This window comes from Terrapene carolina, unplaced genomic scaffold, assembly GCF_002925995.2.
Source record: "Terrapene carolina triunguis isolate 2854851 unplaced genomic scaffold, T_m_triunguis-2.0 Scaffold244, whole genome shotgun sequence".
Lineage (NCBI taxonomy): Eukaryota > Metazoa > Chordata > Testudines > Emydidae > Terrapene > Terrapene triunguis.
The window spans coordinates 71,002-91,403 of NW_020664595.1; the positions used below are offsets into that span (position 1 = coordinate 71,002).

General features: G+C 44.2%; 1 protein-coding gene across 1 annotated transcript in view; it reads left to right on the forward strand.

The window, feature by feature from the left end:
- PGM2L1 (phosphoglucomutase 2 like 1) overlaps positions 1–12,964 on the forward strand; it is an 83,943-nt gene extending 70,979 nt beyond the window's left edge. The window contains exons 11-14 of the mRNA XM_026657435.2: positions 724–853; positions 3,435–3,624; positions 5,426–5,559; positions 8,235–12,964. Of these exons, the coding sequence (XP_026513220.1) occupies positions 724–853; positions 3,435–3,624; positions 5,426–5,559; positions 8,235–8,337 (557 nt within the window). The 3' untranslated portion in view covers positions 8,338–12,964. The remainder of the gene's footprint in view (positions 1–723; positions 854–3,434; positions 3,625–5,425; positions 5,560–8,234) is intronic.
- Positions 12,965–20,402: the final 7,438 nt, after the last annotated feature.

The following is a 20,402-nucleotide window of genomic DNA, read 5'->3' on the forward strand; positions in this document are numbered from 1 at the left end:
TTTAGATGTCCTCCAAAAGATTACACATCTGGCAGCACTGTGGGGCATTGATTCATGATTGATTTGTGGGACTAGTGCTGCTTACTAAATCACTGGCAACATTCCCTGCAGCACACAAGTGTACTTGCTCAAACTAACCCTTCTTAGGCTGGGTCTACACTACAGCCGGGGTCCGACCTAAGATACGCAACTTCAGCTACGTGAATACCGTAGCTGAAGTTGCGTATTTTAGGTCGGCTTACCTGGCGGTGAGGACGCGGGAAAGTCGACCGCTGCCGCCGACTCCGCTGCCGCCTCTTGCCGAGGTGGATTTCCGGAGTCAACGGCAGAGTGATCAGGGATCGATTTTACCGCGTCTTCACTAGACGCGGTAAGTTGATCCCCGATAGACGGATTGCTACCCGCCGGATCGGCGGGTAGTGAAGACGTAGCCTTAGTGTGTGAGATCTGAGGGGGATTGTAACATAGCATGGTAAGGCTATAGGCTTCTGTCTACCTGAAACCGATAGGTTGTTCCATACATCTTCCCTCCCCCATAATGCTTAGGCTGGCTAGCATACTGGGTAGATGGGTGTAGCATATGCATAGATAGAGTGGCAGCAGTTGGACACGTGTTTAGTCTTGTGTGCACAAAGGGCATCTGAAGTTTAACACTTCATCCGAGTAAAACAAATGGAAATCTATGGAGAGAACTGCTCTGAACACTAGTCTTGTGATTGTCAGGTTTCATGTGTGGCACATCAGTGTTGGATAAGGATGGCGTGAGTGCAGCTGTGGTTATAGCTGAAATGGCATCTTACCTGGAAACCAAGAACTTAACATTGGCACAGCAACTAACTGAAATATATGAAATGTAAGTTGTTTTGTTTTTTAACATGCTCTACTTTCCTTTATGATTTCTTTTTTGAGCTTTGCGTAATCAAACATAATTTCCTAAGCACTATCAAAATCAGAACAGTATCTGTCACTTGCTAATAGGACACATTTTCTTCTGTACAAAATAAGTCAAAATAAAACATTAATACCATATAAATGTAAACTGGATTAATGTACATTAAATGTGTATGCACTGTTCAGAGAAATGCCTGTCAACTGTTTGATACAGATAACATGGTGATTAGGAGGGGGAAAATGGGAGGATATAAAAACTTGGCTGCTAGAATAAATATCAGAAAGTCCTTGTTTTTAGTTAATTGTCATCTTAGTCAATCTACTGTTAAATGAGGTAAATTATACACTTCTACCTACTAATTTTTGCTTGTTTAAACATCTTGCAAAAGAAGTTCTGACCTCTTGTTGAGCTCCTTTTCATGTTGTGTTTAAGGAGGGAGGGCAAATGAAGTATAGAAGTCCAGGCAGAATCAAAAGGTGTGGAGGGACTAAATATAATGGCATATTTAGAGTATATTTGTGATTTCCAGAAAATCACAAGGTTTTTAAAATTAACCATGAGCTCTGCATCTGAAAACTTATTCTTAAAATAAGTGTTTTTTGGGACATGCTTTTTTTTTTAAAGTTAACTACTTGTAATTAGATCTGATTAGTCTTTACAGTGTGGGTTCCTTTAACCTTACTGAAGGATGGTTTTAGTGAAAAGCATTAGATATAAAATGCCTTGACTTGCTGGAATCACAGTTTAAAAACCTCTCTGGGTCACTTCAACTCTTCCTGTCCTTGAGGTAGATACAGAATTGCATACAGGTCACGTTGGAGGATAGTCCTTAAGAATGGAGGAAGCCTAGTCAGCTCTGAATTGGCATCTTAAAAAGTTGTGTAAGAATAGAGGTTTGCCTTGGGTCTGTCCCGAGAAAAAATGATTTCTTCTCCCACTGTTAGGTTATGTGTTGGTTATCCTCCTTTCTGTATTTTAGTGGTGCTCTGCGTATATGTTTGTAAAGTGTTTGGAGTGTAAACTAACTTGATTTATGCCTCTTTATTCCATGCGGACCACAGGACCTTCATTGCTGCCTTCCATCTTTGACAGTCTCTTGCTGCAGGCATAGCTTCTGCCTATGTCACTTTAATAGCTTTCGGTTCTCCTTCATTGTGCTTTTCTAAGTTATCCTTGGTTTACCTCATTGTCTTTTTGCCCTTGGGATTCCAGTCCAGCATCTGTCTTGCTATGTTGTTTGGTTCTTTCCTCCCTGTGTATCCTCTCCATCTCCATTTTGTTCCATAATTTCCCATCCTATCAGGGTTTAAAGATGCTATATAAATATAAAAAAAATACCCTGGAGGGTGCTAAGAAAATACCTCTTTATTTGAAGTGTTTGCTAGTTAGATTGAAACAGCTTGACTTGGATTAGTTAGGCTCTGCTCCATGGCGAGCTAAGGTTTATCACTTAAAGGAATAATTGAAAACCTTGGAATTTGCAGTTAAATCCCAGGGAAACTGATGCATTTTTTGTTTCAAGATCTGAAATTCTGGGTTTGTATCAATATTTGGTTCCCTACAACTTTTCACGAGTCTCTTACTTTTCTCATATACCCAGTCCTGCTTGAGGCTCTGTTATGCTAGGAGCAATATAAACACATTGGTCTAAAAAGGAAGTGGTAGTCATCTGTTTAATTTGAAAATCAAGTTGCTGTCTTTGCTATGGCCTGTGGATTAGCCTTTGTTTTTAAATATCTCCCATCACAGTGCTGCTTCTGGCCACCGTTCTGACTGCTGCTGGACTGAGTTCACTGTCACGTGTAGATTGTGGCAGGACTAACTCAGCGCAGAGCAGGTTTGGAGAGTACTGGCAAGGGGCAACAGAGGTAGGAAATTTACAGTGTCTTTCCAAAGGCACAGTGGGGAAAATGGAGGAGACTGTAGTAGGTGAGGAAGAAGTGATGTGGCAAGAATTAGGCTTCTCTGTGGGTCCAGAAAGGAGCAGTTAGAGGAGTGTGTGGAGGCTGGGGGCCCAAGGAAGAATAGAGAAGGCTTATGGATCCAGACCAGGGATAGCAACATGGAGGTCGGCATTGGATCAGGTCTCCGCTCCAGGCACAATTTTTCAGGCTCCAAACAGGGATCCTGTATTTTTAGTGGCATGAATTTCAAGTTCTTCTCTCAACTGGATTCAGTCCATTTCTGTGACTGTGAAGGGTTACTTGCATTATTGTCCTTCATTACTGACCCTCACTTTAGGGTGAATTGGTGAAGTTCAGTGGTTTTGGGTCTGCAAACAGGCTGAGACCATCCTGCATCATTTTACATTGTCTAGGCTATCTTTTAAAATCAGAAGGCCTTGAAATATTCTAAAAAGTAAGCTTGGTTTTCAAAAAATGCAGTGAAATCTGCTTGAAAGATCCAGTGTCTGCATAATACTGTGTGCATGCTCATGACTATGGAGAACCGTGGTCACTGTTCTGAATAGCTGATCACTCTGTAGACTTAAGTGTGCAGAAGACTGTGACTCTTGTAACTAAAATAATATTTTTCCTTGTAGGTATGGATATCACATTTCAAAGACCTCCTATTTCTTGTGCTATGAACCTCCTACTATCAAAAGGGTATTCGAAAAGCTTCGGAATTTTGATTCCCCAAAATCTTATCCAAAGTCTTGTGGCGCTTATGGTATATTACACGTACGGGATGTTACCACTGGCTATGATAGCAGCCAGCTTAATAAGAAATCGGTGAGTTACACAATACTTTGAGAGAAAAAATTAGTCTAGTGGCTAACGTTTTAACTCTTTGACAAGGTGTTTTCTGAGCCTGTGAATGAATACATTAAGTTGATTTTATGATACAGAACGATGCCAAACATCCAGTATTTGGGATATAAACATAGGGCTTGTCTATGCTTTTAAAAAACCCCAGTGACATGGCTGTAGCACTTCAGTGTAGACCAGGGGTGGGCAAACTTTTTGGCCTGAGGGCCACATTGGGGTTGCAAAACTGTGCCTCCCCAAACAGCCTGGCCCCCACCCCCTATCCGCCCCCTCCCACTTCCAGCCCCCTGACTGCCCCCCTCAGAACCCTCCACCCATCCAACCCCCCCGGTCCTTGTCCCTAACCACCTCCTGACCCTAACTGCCTCCCAGGACCCCACCCCCTATCCAACCCCCCTGCTTCCTGTCCCCTGACAGGCCCCCCGGGGTCCCACACCTATCCAACCCCCACCCCCCCGTTCCCTGTCCCCTGACTGCCCCCCACCCCCACAGAACCTCCGCCCCAACCAACCGCTCCCTGTCCCCTGACAGGCCCCCCGGGGCTCCACGCCTATCCAACCCCCCCGTCCCCTGACTGCCCCAACCAACCGCCCCCTGGGGCCCTCTGCCCCTTATACAACCTCCCGGCCCTGGCCCATTACCACTTACCATGCCATGCAGAGCAGCATATCTGGCTGCCGCGCCGCCCAGAGCAAGACCCGCTGCCTCTCTGCTTGGTAGGAGTGCGCAGCTCCGCTGCCTAGAGTGCTGCCCACGCGGCAGCGTAGCTGCGGGGGAGAGGGGGACAGCGGGGGAGGGGCCGGGGGCTAGCCTCCCCAGCCGGGAGCTCAGGGGCCGGGCAGGATGGTCCTGCGGGCCGTAGTTTGCCCACCTCTGGTGTAGATACTACCTGTGTTGACAGGAGGGGTTCTCCCATCAGTGGAAGTAATCCACCTCCCCGCAAGGCGACAGCTATGTCTGTGGAAGAATTCTTATATATTGTATGTTTTCTCGAAAATACAGTGATGCAGACAATTTAAATCTTTCACATTAATTAAAGTCTGTCCTATGCCCTTTCCACATAAATAAAAAACTAGAACGACTTTAAACAATTTTCACAATAATGCTAATATCTATCCGCATTAGCAGAAGGCCACTAGCTTAAAGTACTGACTTGGTTATAATGTAACTGAACCATGTTTGGGGAGATACGAACAAGCGTCCATCCTGTGAAGTTTTTCAGCTATGTTCCCTATCCAGCTTTTAAAAGCAAATAGCTGTAAATGAAACGCAGAGATTTACAACCAATTTTTTATTCAAGATGCTGATTAAAGGAAACTCATTTAAGTTACAGAAAAGCTCAATAACTTCAAGGTAATTTAAACACCTTTGATTTAAAGGATACCATCAGTGGATAAAATCTTTAATATTAATTAAACAATTGAATTATTCACCAAAGATTTTTTTTTAATTTCTACTAAGATATCCATAATTTAATTAAAATTAGTTTTACACATGGATAATTAAGGCCTGGTCTATATTAGAAAATTAGATTGGTTTAACTACATCGGTCAGAGGGATGTGAAAAATCCACACTCCGGAGCAGTGTTGTTAAATTGGCTTAAGTCCCCATGTAGACAGCACTAGGTCGTCGGAAACTAATTTTCATATTGATCACTTGTTCGCGTTGTGTCAGAGTTTGTATGCAATGCGTAATACTTAGTATAGCAGGGAGGGGAGATGCATGTTGATTGTACAGATTAAAATGATGATGTTGTTCCATTAGGTGTTGCCTGCGAGTAAAAACAGTCAAATGATCACCTTCACCTTTCAAAATGGATGTGTTGCCACCCTCCGGACAAGTGGAACTGAGCCAAAGATCAAGTACTATGCAGAGATGTGTGCGCGGCCTGAGCAGAGGTGAGGGTTTCCACTTTCCACATTGTGTCAACGCTTGGTTTGCTGAATCTGTCTCTTTTCTGTACAATCTTTACTCCTTTCGCTTGACTTTTGCATGGTGAGTATTGGAGCTGCACCCGTCTCATTCAAAATATTTCCACAGACGTGTAGGTGAACAGGCATTAGGAGAGACGCATTCTCCAAAGATAAAAGCTTCCCCACCCTAGTTGCTGGGTGTAATGCACATGACTTGACAGACAGGTGTGGAGGGTTTCGGGCTGTTAAGCTGCCTCCCCAGCCACTGGCGTGCATGGATCGGCTCATGAGGCTTAATGCTAGCACTCCATTAGCAGTGGATAAAATGGACAAGAGTTGAATTTCACAAGTCTGCTGCTGCAAACCCCCTCCCCACAAAAAATTTTAATCCTGGAGCAAAGACTTTTCTTTCACTCCTAGTCAAGCTCTGCTCATTCGGAGAGGTCCATGAACTGTAGTAAACACCCACACTATTGCACCCTAGGTTATCTGGCAATGAAATCTTTGTGTCGGTAAGTTGCGCATATGAAACTCTCCTCCCTCTGATAGCCAATCTGGTTCATCTCTTCCCACTTCTTTAAAAAAAAAACAAACACTCCTCTTTAGTGTCCCAAGTGCCTTTTTGGGGGAGAAGTGTTTTATACCACCACATACCATCTATATCATCAGTGTTTATTGCTCTTGGAAGGAAGGGGTTTAGGGTGGCCACACTACTCCCAAGTGAGAGCCACTCTCAACACTTAATTTTACTTTTCAAACTTGGGAGGGTCTTAAAGACAGACACTTCAAGTGGCCTCATTCCACGCTGTCAATCAGAGCAATGGATGTTCTGCCCTTGGGAAAGTCAGGTCAGTTACTTAGGCACCTACGTTCAAATTTATGCAGATACTTTTTGGTCCCCAAGTTTGAATATATTTAACTTCCAGTTTACACATTGCAGTTAGTAGCTGTTTACCTTACTGAGGTCCTTGAATAGATTTTCTGTTTAACTAGCGCCGGGGCAATAGCAACTCGAAGTGGCAGGCATTGTGAATGCTAATTTTCTGAATGTCCGCTCTTGCCAGTTCTTTGATTGGTGCATGTGATCTTTTTCTATGTACTCGTGTGGATGCTTTCTCTTAATGCATGTCAGTTTGGGAGTTCTCAATCTGTTTAAGACTTTTTTCTTTAAAGCTGGAACTGGGCCAACAGTCTGACTTTCTTTATACTTCTGATCTGTTTTAACTGCTCAAAAGAGGGAGGTGCAGAAAATAACTAAGGCAAACTATCTTTGTATACCCAGTAATCTGCCAGCAAAGGCACTGTGCCTGCCCTGGAGAGCATACTGACCTACATGGTGCCAGTGAGCAGCTTAGAGAGGAATGACAGTAAACCAGTTACTTAGGTAAGGCCTGATTCAAACCCCACTGCAGTTAATGGCAAGACTCCATTGGCTTGTTTGGGCTTTGGCTCAGACCTCTAAAGTGTGTGCACATCTTGCTGGTTTTTGTTTTTTGTTTTGTTTTTTTAGTAACCAATACAAAGAAATAGTTTAATTTTCTGTAAAGGATTAGACATTGAAATGGATAGGAAGAATATCTGCATTTACTCTCCAGGATAGAAATTAGAAGGACTATCAAGCCGTTCTACTCCAGAGCATAAGATGATCAGCAGCTGCTGATCAGAAAGGCACTTCCTCCCCTGATTGTAATAGCACTGCTCAGCTAGGTGAATGATAGAGGTTGAATGCTTCCCTCTGAAGCATTATTCTTTGGTCTCTATCAGGAACTGCGTACTATACTATGCTAGATGATGTGCTCTTCTGTTTCAATGTTAGTTTATATTTTAAGTTTTCAAGGGTTAAAGAGCAACCAGTCTCCTGGGCATGGTCAAAATGGCCAAAACTGATCTAAACAGGACATAAATTAATTTGACCTATTTCTACTTAATATCCGATTGAGTGAGTCAGTTCCTCTTGCGTCCAGTGGAAATATACTGTACAACAGGGAGTAGCAGGAGAGAGACATGCTGTTCCGTTTAATGGATTTGGTCTTGATTTTCTTCCCTTGCTGCTTTCATTAATTAGATTTCATAGGAGTTAAGGCCAGAAGGGGAACATTACATCATCTGTTCTGACCATCTGTTATCACAGGCCCTTAAATTTCACCCAGTTACCACTATGTTGAGCCTAGTAACTTGTTGGACTAACTACACCATATCTTCCAGAAGGTCTTCTTGATTTGAAGACTCCAAGACACTGAGAATTCACCACTTCCCTGGTAGTTTGTTCCAATGGTTAATCCCTCTCAGTGTTTCAGATTTGTGCTTAATTTGAATTTGTCTGGCTTCAGCTTCCAGCCATTAGTTCTTATTATGCCTTTCCTTGCTAGATTAAAGAGCCCTTTAGCACATAATATTTTCTTCCCAGGAAGGTACTTGTATACTGTAATCAAGGTCACCTCTCAATCGTCTTTTTTTGTAAAGTAAACAAATTGACTCTAAGTCTGGAAGCTCGGCAAGTAGGAACATTACAATTAGCTGAATGGCAAGAAGTCTTCTAAGGGACTTTTGAGGCTTTTGAAATCTAACCAAACTCCGTTTGTTGAAGTGTTGGAGCTGCCTTTTTTGGGATAGATCACTTGATATTACTCTAACTTCAGCCATTTGATTTCTCCCTCTAGTGATAAAACCTTTCTGGAAGAACAACTACAGAAAGTCATTGAAGCTTTGATTGAGAATTTTTTGGAGCCCAGGAAGAATGGACTGATCTGGCGTTCCGTGTAGATCTCCTCCAACAGTTTGTTATAGAAGTGACTCTCCTTGCGCTGTATCATGTGGAACAAAGGAACCAAGATCAGAACTCCGTTTAGCATTAATTGTGTGTGTGCGTGTGTGTGTCAGTTACCTAACTGGCTAAATTCTTAAAACCAATAAAGAGGCAGCATCTTTTTGTCAGTTTTCCAGCAAAAAGCTATGGCTGGCAAATTGATTTTGGGGGAGTTAATATCTACAATTTCATGTTCTTTTGACCAAAAGACACATGTACATTAGCATAATGAAGTCAACTCCCATAGTTCAAAATGTAGCACTCCAGAGGGTTAAGACTGCTAAACTCTGCTGTAGCGGAAGTCACTGAGTTTCATGTTGAATGAACTAATACCTAGCACCTTTGATTTGAAAAGACTTGAATTCAAAAAGTTCTGTTAGTTCTAAGTGTATTTGAAGGGAATTAGCAATCACGTAAGACTGACAAAATGAGCCGGCTTCTTCATTGCTGTGGAGTGTGTTGGTATCATTTACTGTTACAGGTCTTAATTTACAAGTATGTTAAAATAGAGTTTAGTATTTAAAATGTCTAGTTTAGACAAGTTGTTCTAGTATATGGTTTTCAGCCATTTAAATATCCTAGTATTAGAGGGGCTCTTGGTGCATTGTATTTTTTCCTGTGTATCTTAAAATACTGATGTTTACTTAACGGTGAAACAATAGTGGCAATTCCATGCAATTTGATTTGCAGCTTGGTTTTTGACTGATCAAACAGTGCCTTTCCAGGATGTCCTAATCAGGGGAAATAATCTCTGTGTCTTGTTTAAATTAGTGATTCTAACCACCAGAGGCCCATTGAGCATAGTTTAATCAGTTAGCTTTCTTTCATTTTATAAAACTCTCCCAAAATATTCTGGATCTCATTCTACATTATCTCAAATTAAAACATCTAAAAGCAGGCTGTTCTAAAATATAGATGCCTTGTGAATGCAGTTTTGGGAGGACTATGTGAAAATCCAGTTAATATTTCTCTAACATCTTGAAACTACAGTGTCCATGTTCTCTGCTCACTTATGAGAAAGGAAGCTAATGGAGGTGAGACATGGGCTCTGTGTATTCACCCCTTTATTCTCACTTTTCTTCACTTACAGTTGCATCTACAAATCAGCTCCTGATGTTACCTGCCTGCAAATATTCAATCCTTCCTCTAAACTCACTTTAATTATCTGTTCGTGTAAGTTTTTAGCTGTTATTCCTAATTATATAATTCCTAACTAGTCCCTTACTCTGCTTTGACTAGAACCTGGTTTTCTTAATGTGGAAAGTCTTCGGAAGGTTGCTGTGAGCACCTGGTCTGGGAAAAGTGTATTTTAAAAAGCATACTGCTTCCCTGTTCGGCATCCTCTGGATGCTCATGTCCCTGGGTGCAGACTAATGCTTGACACTGTCTTTCTAAACTGGTGATAGAAATCTCTAAAATAAGAACTGTGATGCTCTGGACATCTAGCCACTATGGTACTAAAATAGACTAAGTAGAACAATTGAACACACAACTACATACTATGGTGTCTAATGCCCAAACATGGTTATAGGACTCTAGTAATATCTTTTTTGATTAATCAGCTCCAAATCCGTGATTAGCGGAGTTCATAAATCCCAAGAGGCACTTGTTTAAACCATTGTTTGCCACTATTGTTAAACCTTTGAATTTGTCCTCTATTATACCCTTATAGCTAGGTTCTGTAGGACAGTGCAGAACGATGCTGTACATATCTCAGCTAGGCAGATATAAAGGACAACATGTTTTCTGTTTCTGTGCAGATATTGGATATGTCATGCTGACAGAGGCTTTGCACTATGACCATAAATACATATTTTAGCTATATATGAATGTACATGTACTGCAGGAAGCTGTCTGTGTCGCACAGATTCTTATTTACAAGCAATGTTTATTTTTTTTTTTTATTTTATGTGAGATTTCCAAGTTGTCCACACAATTGAGTGAAATTTCTCTTATGCCAAAAAGGGTTCTTTCCCTTGATTATTGTATATTTGTGAGTGTGATGGTTGGGGGGAGGGAGAAATGGGTGAAAGCAATGAAGCTTTACTGCTTTCACAATATTGCACAGAATTGGAAGGTATCCAAAGATATGTGGGGCAAGTCTTTTTAAGTTGCTGCTTGGACTTTGCATTTTTTTTCCTGATGGAAGTTAAACTTCAGACCTGATTCTGGTCCCACTAAAGTGAGTGGAAGTATTGCCATTAATTTCATTGGCAGCAGGATCAGGTCCTTGGGGTTTTGAATCTTTTTTTTTTTTTTTTTTTTTGTAATTCAGAAGAGAACAATTCATTTTTTGTGTGCGTGGTTTGAACAAAGCCAAACATTAAAGGTGTATGGAGTTGTGTATGTGGATAGGTCAGCTCTGGGTATGGTGTAGCACATACAATTGTGTAACGCTTTCAGATCTGCTTTCCTAGTAGCTGGTTAGCTGAGCCTGGTCTGAATTAGGGATGCAAAAGTTTAACTGGATAACCAATAAGCTTGATGCTTATCGGTTTCAGTTAATGATTAAACTCTGCTGCCGCCCTGCGTGCCTGGGATCCCGGCTGCTGCCCTGGGGTCCTGGCTGCCACCCCACACACCCAAATGCTGGGCACCAGCGGCAGCCGGGACCCCGGGCACAGGGCCAGCAGTCGGGACCCCACAGAAAACATGGGGTTGCTACAGCACCCCCCCGCATCCCTAGTTCTCCAGTTAAACGTTTAACCAATAGAATTTTAATAGGTTACACGGTAATTTTTTTTTTACATGCTATTTACATCCCTAGTCTGAATCTCATCCAGTATTAGGTAAATCTTAACATGAGCACCAGGCCATTGAACACTTACAAGATGCAGGTTTTAAAATGCTTTTGAGACTGGATGAATCTGGCGGAGCTGAGTATCAGTGGTTTTCTTAAACTGATGATTAGGCCCTTAGTTCTTAAGCAGTACATCATGGATGAAGTGCTTTTGAAAGGTGGGCAAGTGGGGCACCAGAATGACTGTATTCTAAGGGTATAATAATTACTGCTGTTTGATCTGCTGCTACCATTGTTTTCCATTGATGTGTCTAATGCTTGAAGTATCCCTACTATTCCATTTGGAGAAGTTGTTTTCTTTCCTTTCTCTGCATTCCCTCCCCTACTTTTGTTACTGTGAAAGATGATCATCTTGTTACCTCACTGCTGAGTAACTTTTTGCTGTACCTACTTCCTCAGCACTTTGAACTTGTGCACAATCTAGTTTCAGTTATGGCGTTTTTAATAGTTTTGTTTGCATTGTAGAAATATTTAAACTGTGTGTGGGGAGGGGACTAATTCTAAACCGAACCAGTTCTTTTTTTGTCTGGATGTTTACTGACTTACGGCGCTTCCTGTTAAGATGCATTTTTAAAGGTTGGTGTGGAGCGATTCATCAGGTATGATAGAGCCAGTGATTATTTGTGTCTAGCATTTGAGTAGTTTCATTCATTATTATTATTTTTTTTTTGCACTGCTGCATACAGAGGCCTAATCTCTATCCCATTCAAGTCTGTGGCAGAACTTCCATGGGACTAGGATATGATCCTTTAAAGCATAAGAAATTTGCCAGGCAAGTTGACACTATTTATAATACACCTCTTCTATTTGTGTTTTGTATAAGCACCATCTTCTTCCGAATGTGAAGTGCTTGCTGTTCAGTTAGTAAAAGGGAATCAACAGCTGTTATCCACCTCCCTCAGTGATAATATCACTGCTTGTCACAGCTCTGGAGGAGACTTGGAGCTGCAGCAGGAGTGGAAAGCAAAAGCTGTTAATGCGTGCATCCCCTCTCTCCTGGCAGTGCAGCACTGAATGACTACAGGTATGTCCTAAAGCAAAACGTAGGTGAATCTCTTACTGTAGTCAGAAGTACAATTACTTCCTCTTCTGTCTTTGCAGTCAGGATGCTTTCCCATGAAAATGGGACTGAATAAATGGAATACACTAAAATGATCTTTCTCAGCTGACGGCTGAACCTGATACAGTTCACCTGCAGGGTTCACGGCTCATGTTTTGATTCAATAAGTCTTGAACGGGAATTAAGGAACTTAACCTGGGGTTTTGGCAGAGGGAAGCCCACAAGAGAAGGCGTATACTGATGCGCCTTTAGAATGCAAGCCCAATCACGGACTCCCAGGGCGTTTTTGTTTTTGTGTATATGACAGAAGATTTCAGTGAAGGGAAGCGACCTGAGGAGGATCCAGTCTTCTACTGGGTTGATCTTGTAACCCATTAGCGACAAGATTGCTCTGCATTTGTATTTAGTGAGATACCCACTTTCGCTTTGTGGCTTGAGAAGAGGGCATTTCCTCCCTCAGTGTGGTTGGCGCAGGTTGGTTAAATGCTGGCTAACTTTGCTTTGAAGTCTGGGGTAGTCTGTGATAACACACAGCAGCAACATGCAGCTCTGGAGTGGGCTTAAGTGTTGCATTCCTCCATTCACAGGGTGCCTGCCCGCAGAGGTGCCAGCAATAATGCTATCCCTAGTACTGCAATGCTCAGGTAGCACCTTTATCCCCCGCTGTCACATAGGCCAGGATACCAGCAATTTCAGTTCTCACTCAATTTTCCCCTTTTATTTTAAAAAAAAAAAAAAAAAAAAAAGGCCAAAGAGATTGGAAATTTTTAAGAAAACTGCCATGTGTTTACCTGGGGGAACATGCCCTCTCCTCCTCTGAAATTCTTCTACTCAGTCAGTGCCCCTCTAGTATTCCTGAACTCTGCCTCTCCAGCGGTGTTGGCTTTTGCTCCCTATAGCTGGGGGCGAGGGATGTTTTATGAAGCACCCTGAGTTCTAGGAACTTCCTTGAAACTTTTGCATGGAAAGCAAGAGCGTGGTCGCTGCTAGCTTCAGGCAGGGCAAAGCCTCTAGTGCTAAGTAATGAGTAAAGTTTAGGCCTACCCTTAAAACTGGCTGTGTGTGGGCATATCTCTGTTCCCCCCACAGCCCCGTTAAAGTGAGATGAGCCTCCCCACACACACACACACTGTAGGATCAGGGCCCTATGGGTTTACGGCTTCTTGCTTTGGGATGTATTTGAGACTCCATCTAGACAGTGTCTAACCTGAAATGGCAGAGGCATTTGCCAAGACACTGCTCTTTTACCACAGGAGCAATTCCTTTGCATTTAGATCGAGGGCCAAATCCTGTCTCCCTTTCTCCATGAAAGGCCCCAAGCTCAGTGTTCTGTTACAGGGAGGTGTCTGGAGCTTGTGAGTGGGCTCTCAGCTCCCCACACCGGAGTGCAGCGCAGAAGCAGTGATGGCTACTGCAAAGTCTGGGTTGTAGGGAGTCTGCTGTCACTCCACAGCCTGAGGGACAGAAGGATCCCAGTCCTCCACGCCCAGCCCAGCTAGTTGGCCTCAGCACAAGGGGGAAGATTTTTGCCATTGTTCAGGAAACTATTGATCCTAAAAGATCAAGTGAGGAGTTGGTGGATATTTCTTTCATTGATTTTTGACCTAGAACTTTTAAAAGGCACAAACATTTGTGAGCATTTCTTACCATGCCCAAGGGAAGAGAGGGGTGCTGTTTGCATGGGGAAGCCCGGGCATTCCGAGCGCCTCAGATTCCCAGTGTGCGTATAGCCGCTTTTCCCATGAATGCTCAATGGCTGATTCTTCCAAGATGATTGCACCCACAATACCTAAAGTCATTGCTCTCGATTTAGAACACAGGAGCGTTTTAGATCTGTTACCTAGTCTGGTTCCATTTGTTACTCCAAATGCCTTTTCTTTTAAGAAATCGGGGTGTATTATAAATACAGACTGAGAATTTGCACTTTTTTTCTGAAGTATTTCTGTATGGATTACTATGTGGATTTAGCTGAATGAAGTGTTGTAACTAATAAAGCATTCCCTTCGTAGTAGCAAATCTCCGTGTGATTCTTTGGTGTTTATTGAAGCGTTTCTTTATTCAACACTGATTCACACGCAGGATTAATATGTGTTATTTAGGAATGCTTTTTAATTGATCAAGGGGGAAAACTGTCATGTAAACAATTCCTAAATATTTGACCAGCTCCAATCTGAGATACAAGATTATTTACAGTGGTGAAAACCGAATTTATTCTCGATACTTCTGTTTTGTAATAGTGGAGGTAATTTTAAAAGCTTTGGTACTTGTTACCAAGCAAACAAACATGCACATAACAGACATAGTTGACTTTCCAAAAAAAAAATAGCACATACTCTATCATTTCCTGGTTCAGGTCTAAGACTGGAATAGCTTGTAATGTGAAGTGGTGGAAACCCCTGTCAATGGAGTCATTTTACGGTAGGCTGGACAAAGCCCTGCAAAAGCATAGGGAACAGGGAGCTGGATTAGATAGCATGATGGGTAAAATTGTGTCCAACTCCCATTGAAATTCGGTGAGACTTAAGCACGTTTGAAAATTTTTCCCAGCAGCTCTCTTCCATTTCTGCCTTCTGATTTTCGTTTAAACTGGAAGGCAGTGGAAGATTGACACAATGTCTTATTCTCAACCCAAGGGGAGGGTTTAGTGATCTTAAGCATCAGGTTTGAAACATTTAGATTCCCAGGATCAACTGGTTCAAATCCCAACAGGATCTAATCAACACATCCTCCCCTCTGATCAAGGTAAAACCTGTTCTGTGAAGTTTAATATAGTAGGCTATTTCATAAGAGACTGTAAATTGAGGTCTTGGGACAGTAGTTTGCCATGGCACTTCTTCCAAAATGTTTTCATTTGGGGCTTCTGGGCACTACTGCAATACAGGCAAGAATCAGGAGGTTTCATTGTGCTAAGCACTGCATGCACCCAATGAAGACAGACCCTGCCCCAGAGAGCTTACATACCAAATAGGGAAAGGATTTGCCTAGTATTCTCGACTGAGTCGTCCTCCCTTCCACTGCTGCATAGCACTTACTGACTCAGACGTAGCCAGTTGTTTGATTACACTCACGGTTCGCTCGTTAAAATGTTGAAGAGCCCAAATAACCAAATATATTGTACTGTTTTGTCTTGAGCTAATACAAAAAGGTGACACACATACTCTCCTTCTGGGAAGCAAATTCTTGCAGTGTTTCTTACACAGAAGGTGTACTTTGGAAATACGCATTTAAACTAGCTATATTTATGGTATGGTTTGACAAGTTACAAAATTCCTGATACCTCCCTTAAAATCCAACCCGCCAGTTCATAACAGTCCCTTGTCTTGTTTTGTTCTGCACTTTTCTAATCTCTTTAGATACTACATTCCAGATACTGGTCTGCAAATGTACCTCCCTCGCTTGTACTGAGGCAGAGCACTGATGTTTTGCCTTGTTGGACAAGTTTCCTGTTTTCTAATGCCAAAGCTGACTTCAGCTTTGCACAGTATTGAGGGATACTTGACATGGGTGAACAGAATTGTAGGGCGAGCGTAATACATTGTTAGCATAACTTCCCAACACTTTTTTGTATATTAATGTGGCGTATACCACCCTAATATATGTATTGGCTAATGCACATAGTATGCTAGTGCTAGAAGTGTCTTAATTTTTTGTGATGAAATGATTTTTGTCACGCTCTGGGATGAGCCGAATGCTATAATAAATGTAAGACTATCCCATACAAAGCTTACCACCTTGACCAAAAGCAAAGCAGCGATCGAGGAGTATCGTCACATCTGAGCCTCATCTAGTGAGAATCCTTCTACCCATTGTGATCTGCGTTCTCCTCTGCTTCTCTCTCGCACCAGTTGTAATGAGCTGAACTTGAATTAGCAGGAAGCATTTCAGTCAACACCAGAGAGACGGATGTTGAGAAACATTTAAAGAGGAGCGACAAATGCTTTAGGGGGCTGAAGGGCTGGGATGAGCAAGAAAGAGCAGAACCAATCATATGTGGGGGCAGGGAAGGGAGAAAACTGATTGGGATCCTCTGCCCTGAGTTCCTGAATGTAAATTATAAGGTCTCATGGCAGCAGATTAGCAGCTGTTTACTGGGAGATGGAAGGAAGGATGATCTCATGGAAGAAGGAAGGATAGCGGTCAGGGCACTGGGACTTAGGTTTTGAACTCAGGGCTCCCATTGCCCTAAACTTTCCTTAATGACCATGGGAGAGTCACTTAATCTTTCTGTGCCTCAGTTCCCCTTCTGTGAAGTGAGGCTGATACTGAACTACCTTAGAAGCCACTGTTCTTTTTGGGGGGGGGGGCAGGGGAGGGGAAGGAAGAGGAATGCCTAAAAGCAGAAACTTTTCTCTGGGAAGCTGGATGTTTTAATTTTTTATGGCAAATGCTTGAAGCTGCTCCAAGCGCTGGAATGTTTGAACGAGGCCCTGAGGGTGGGGCCAGGTGGGTGGGCCGAGTGCAGACGAGGCAGATGTGTGATGAATACAATTTGTCATGTGGTTCCACCAGTGATCACACAAATCCTAACCCACCACGCAGGCGCTAGCCCCCATAACATTGGTACAGACCAGGATGAGGGCACAAGTGGCTGAAAGAAACATCCTCTGGGGCTTTGGAGTTTGAAAACCCTCCAGATGTGGTACGTGGAGAGGCTTTGATGGAAGCAATGAGAAACAGAAGAGCAGGGTAAAAATGAAACCACCTCTGTCCTTCTAGGGATGAGGGCTACATACATAAGGTGATGCAGTTACTAGAGCTTGTAGTTCATGCTTCTCTTCACTGCTTGGAGCCTTTTTGACTCTGATCGGAGCTGATTTCCTTTACGGCCAGGCTGCACTTCCTCCCCCCCCGCACTCCATGCTCTGCAGGCTGGAGTGAAGCGACTGATCGTGTGATTGCCCAGCGGGGCTGCCTCCTGCTTTGGCTGAGGTGATAGGAAAGTAGTTTTGAGTTGTCCCAGCATTCCAACCGTAGCTCTTACAGTCACCCATCCTCTGGGCAAGCACACCCCCTTATTCCATGGGCTTGACCTCTGGCTCTGGGTTAGGCTCCTGTTCAAAGATGGGCTGCTCATCACTACCACCCCATACTCCAACCCACCCCGAAAGGCTGCTCAAATATATCTGCTTGCTTCAATGTGGCAACGTGCTAGTCTGGGCTGTGAGGCCCTGCGTGATCTAGCTAGTCAACCTCTCAGCTCTTCTCTCTGTCCTCCTATCCCCACACCCCCCCCTTCTCTGGCCTGCTACAGCTGGAAGCCCCGTCTGCCAGGCCTTCAAAACTGCTCCTGTGGGGAAGGGGGCCTGCTCCTCTCTTCAGAGTCTCTTTAAATTTTGAGGCCCCACCTCTTCCAGATGAGGCCACGCCCCCCTCAGGACTCCAGCAGTACCGGTAAGTCCTGTACGCTACTTTCACCCCTACCCTTAACTTACTGACATGTACACTCAATCTTAACTCCAGCTTAATTATATAACAAACTATCATGTGTTCAGGGTGGTGACTGAAACTGAAGAACATGTGATGAGGACAGCACCCATGCTGCTGACTTTGATTTGCCTTTACAAGCTATCCCCACTTCTGCAGCATCTTGTCATGGCCAGGTCATGGGCTACCAGACCTACTAGTCAGAGCAAGGGTGGTGGGTATTACAGGCCAGAGGAGGCTAAGCCTTCCCAAACATAAACAAGAGCAGAGCTGTGTATACACCTGCTTCATCCCACCATCAGCCATGCATGTTCTGCTGGGCCCCTGCCCTGTCACGTGTTCATTTAGACTGCAAGTGCCTCAGGACATGGACCGTGGGCACTTTCAGTGGTGAAGTGCCATTTACAGCTTGAGAGAAGCATTCCAATAACCATGGAACCCTGCGAGATGGAGTCTGGTTTCATTGTTTCCAGTGTAAACAGGGCAATTCCAGTAAGCTTAACTCACCAATGCCAATGAGATCCGAACGCAACCCTACACCTTGCACTAATGTTACGCTAGGGTTTCGGGTAATCACTGTAATGCTGATGTGCTTTCAAAGGGTAAGACAGACACAATTGCAAGGATTCTCTAGAGCAGGGCCGGCTCTACCATTTTTGTCACCCCAAGCAAAAAAAAAAAAGCTTCCCGTACTGTGCTGGATGGAATACCACCCCTTAGCATGTGCTTCCTCCACTGGTGCCTGGAGCCGGCCCTGCTCTAGAGGCAGCTCCTGGATATTCGTAGCTTCCAACGCCATGAGGGATCATTGTGATCATCTAGTCTGACCTATATATCACAGGCCAGAGACTTCCCCCAAAGCATGGCTAGAGCAAATCTTTTAGAAAAATGTAAAGTCTTGAATTAAAAATGGTTAGTGATGGGGAATCCACTGTACCAAGGGCTAGTTACCGTCACTTCAAAATGTACACCTTATTTTCAGTCTGAAACTTATGTGTATGTTACAGCTGCTGGCTCAGTCCTTGGCAGGGTTGGCTCACTCCCCCATCCTCAGTAAATTGACTTTTCAGCCCCTCCCTTAACATCCTCACAATTGCACTGTTTAAGGATCCCATGTTGGCAAAAGTCTCTTTATGCCAATGGTGTACGTTGTTCGCATTAAAGCTGCGTCTGGAAACGCTGATGCAGATTGGGCCCCTATTGGGTTAGACACTGTAATGTGACAGTCCCTGCCCCAGGAGGCTTACAGTTGTAATAGGCAAGACAGAACAGGGTGGGTCCCCCCCAGGGAAGCAAGTGGTAGAGCCAGACACAGAACCCAGGTTTGCTGAGCCCTAGTTCTCTACCCACTGGATAACACTGCCTATGCCAAAGTCTTAGGTGGATAAACTGGCCAACTTGCTCAAAAAGGTCATGAACCACTGAAAGTTAGAGTAGCCGGAGGTGGATTAAAAGCCTTGTTGGTTTCTCTGGGGTTACTTGAACGAAATGATTTTTATTTTGTGCATTTCACCTGGTCTCTCAGGAGTGATCCCGGCTATGTCAGCACAGGAGCTGGGCCCGTGCATCCCAGACACGCGCTAGGGCTGCCCGAGCGGATGTGCTCAAAATCCTGTGGCCCCAGTAGCACGGGCGACAGCTCAGTCTAGCCACCCCTGTGCATGCCCAGGGCGTCAGGCAGGATTGGACTCACACACCAAGCCCAAGCTGCCGCCTGTGCGTGCCCATCGCCATAGCATCTGGGCCCGTTGTAGTCAGCTCATTGTACAGAGAGGAACAGGGCGAACAACTCCCCTCATGCGCTCTGAAAGCAGGTCTCTGGTCCCTAACTCAGGGGCTGGGTGGTAGCACGTAGAGTCGCTGCCAGGGCAGCGTTCAGGGGGCTGCTGGTGTTACTGACATGACTACAGGCCACGAAGCCTCACGTGTAAACACCAGGGCCAACATTTGCAGAAGTGGCCATTGACCTTATGACCATGTTTATTACGGTAGTGCCTAGCGACCAGCCAAGAGACGAGCCCTGTTGTGCCAGGCGCAGTAAAACTAAAGTGTAGGAGACAGTCCCTGCCCAGACGAGTTTACAGTCTAAATAGATGGGATAAATGAAGGGCGGGGAAAGGGTTAGAGCTCCTAGCAGGGTGAACAAAGCAATGATGGCAAATACCGGAGTGCCCTGGGGGTGGGGAGGCGAGTGAGGAGGGGAGGAGCTCAACAGGAAGACGAGGGACTGGGGGGGAGGGGCTCAGGGCAGGGGAGGACAGTATCAAGGTTAGGTGTGGCATGAGGCTGAGAGGACGAGACAAAGGCCTAAAGGACGTTGCAGCAAACAGCCAATCAGTCCAGGGCAGAGGAAGTCCAGGCAAAACTGCGGAAGGTATTATCAGGGTCTGTCAGGTCCGGCCTAAGCCGCTTCTGCCACTGCTCTGCAGATTCAGGGCTCGTCTGCACTCTCAGACTGTAGCAGAGTGCAGACGGCTACCTGTCCCAACGGGAGAGCTGCTCTTGTCAGCGTAGGGATTCCACGTCCCCCAGAGACGGTAGGTCTGTCGGCGCGAGACGCTCTCCCAGGCCCAGTGACGTAGCGCTGTCTACACTAGGGGTTAGGTCAGTATAACGACGCTGTCATAACTATAAAGGGAAGGGTAACAGCTCTCTGTGTACAGAGACTCCAAATCCTTTTACCTGTAAAGAGTTAAGAGGCTCGGGTAACCTGGCTGACACCTGACCCGAAGGACCAA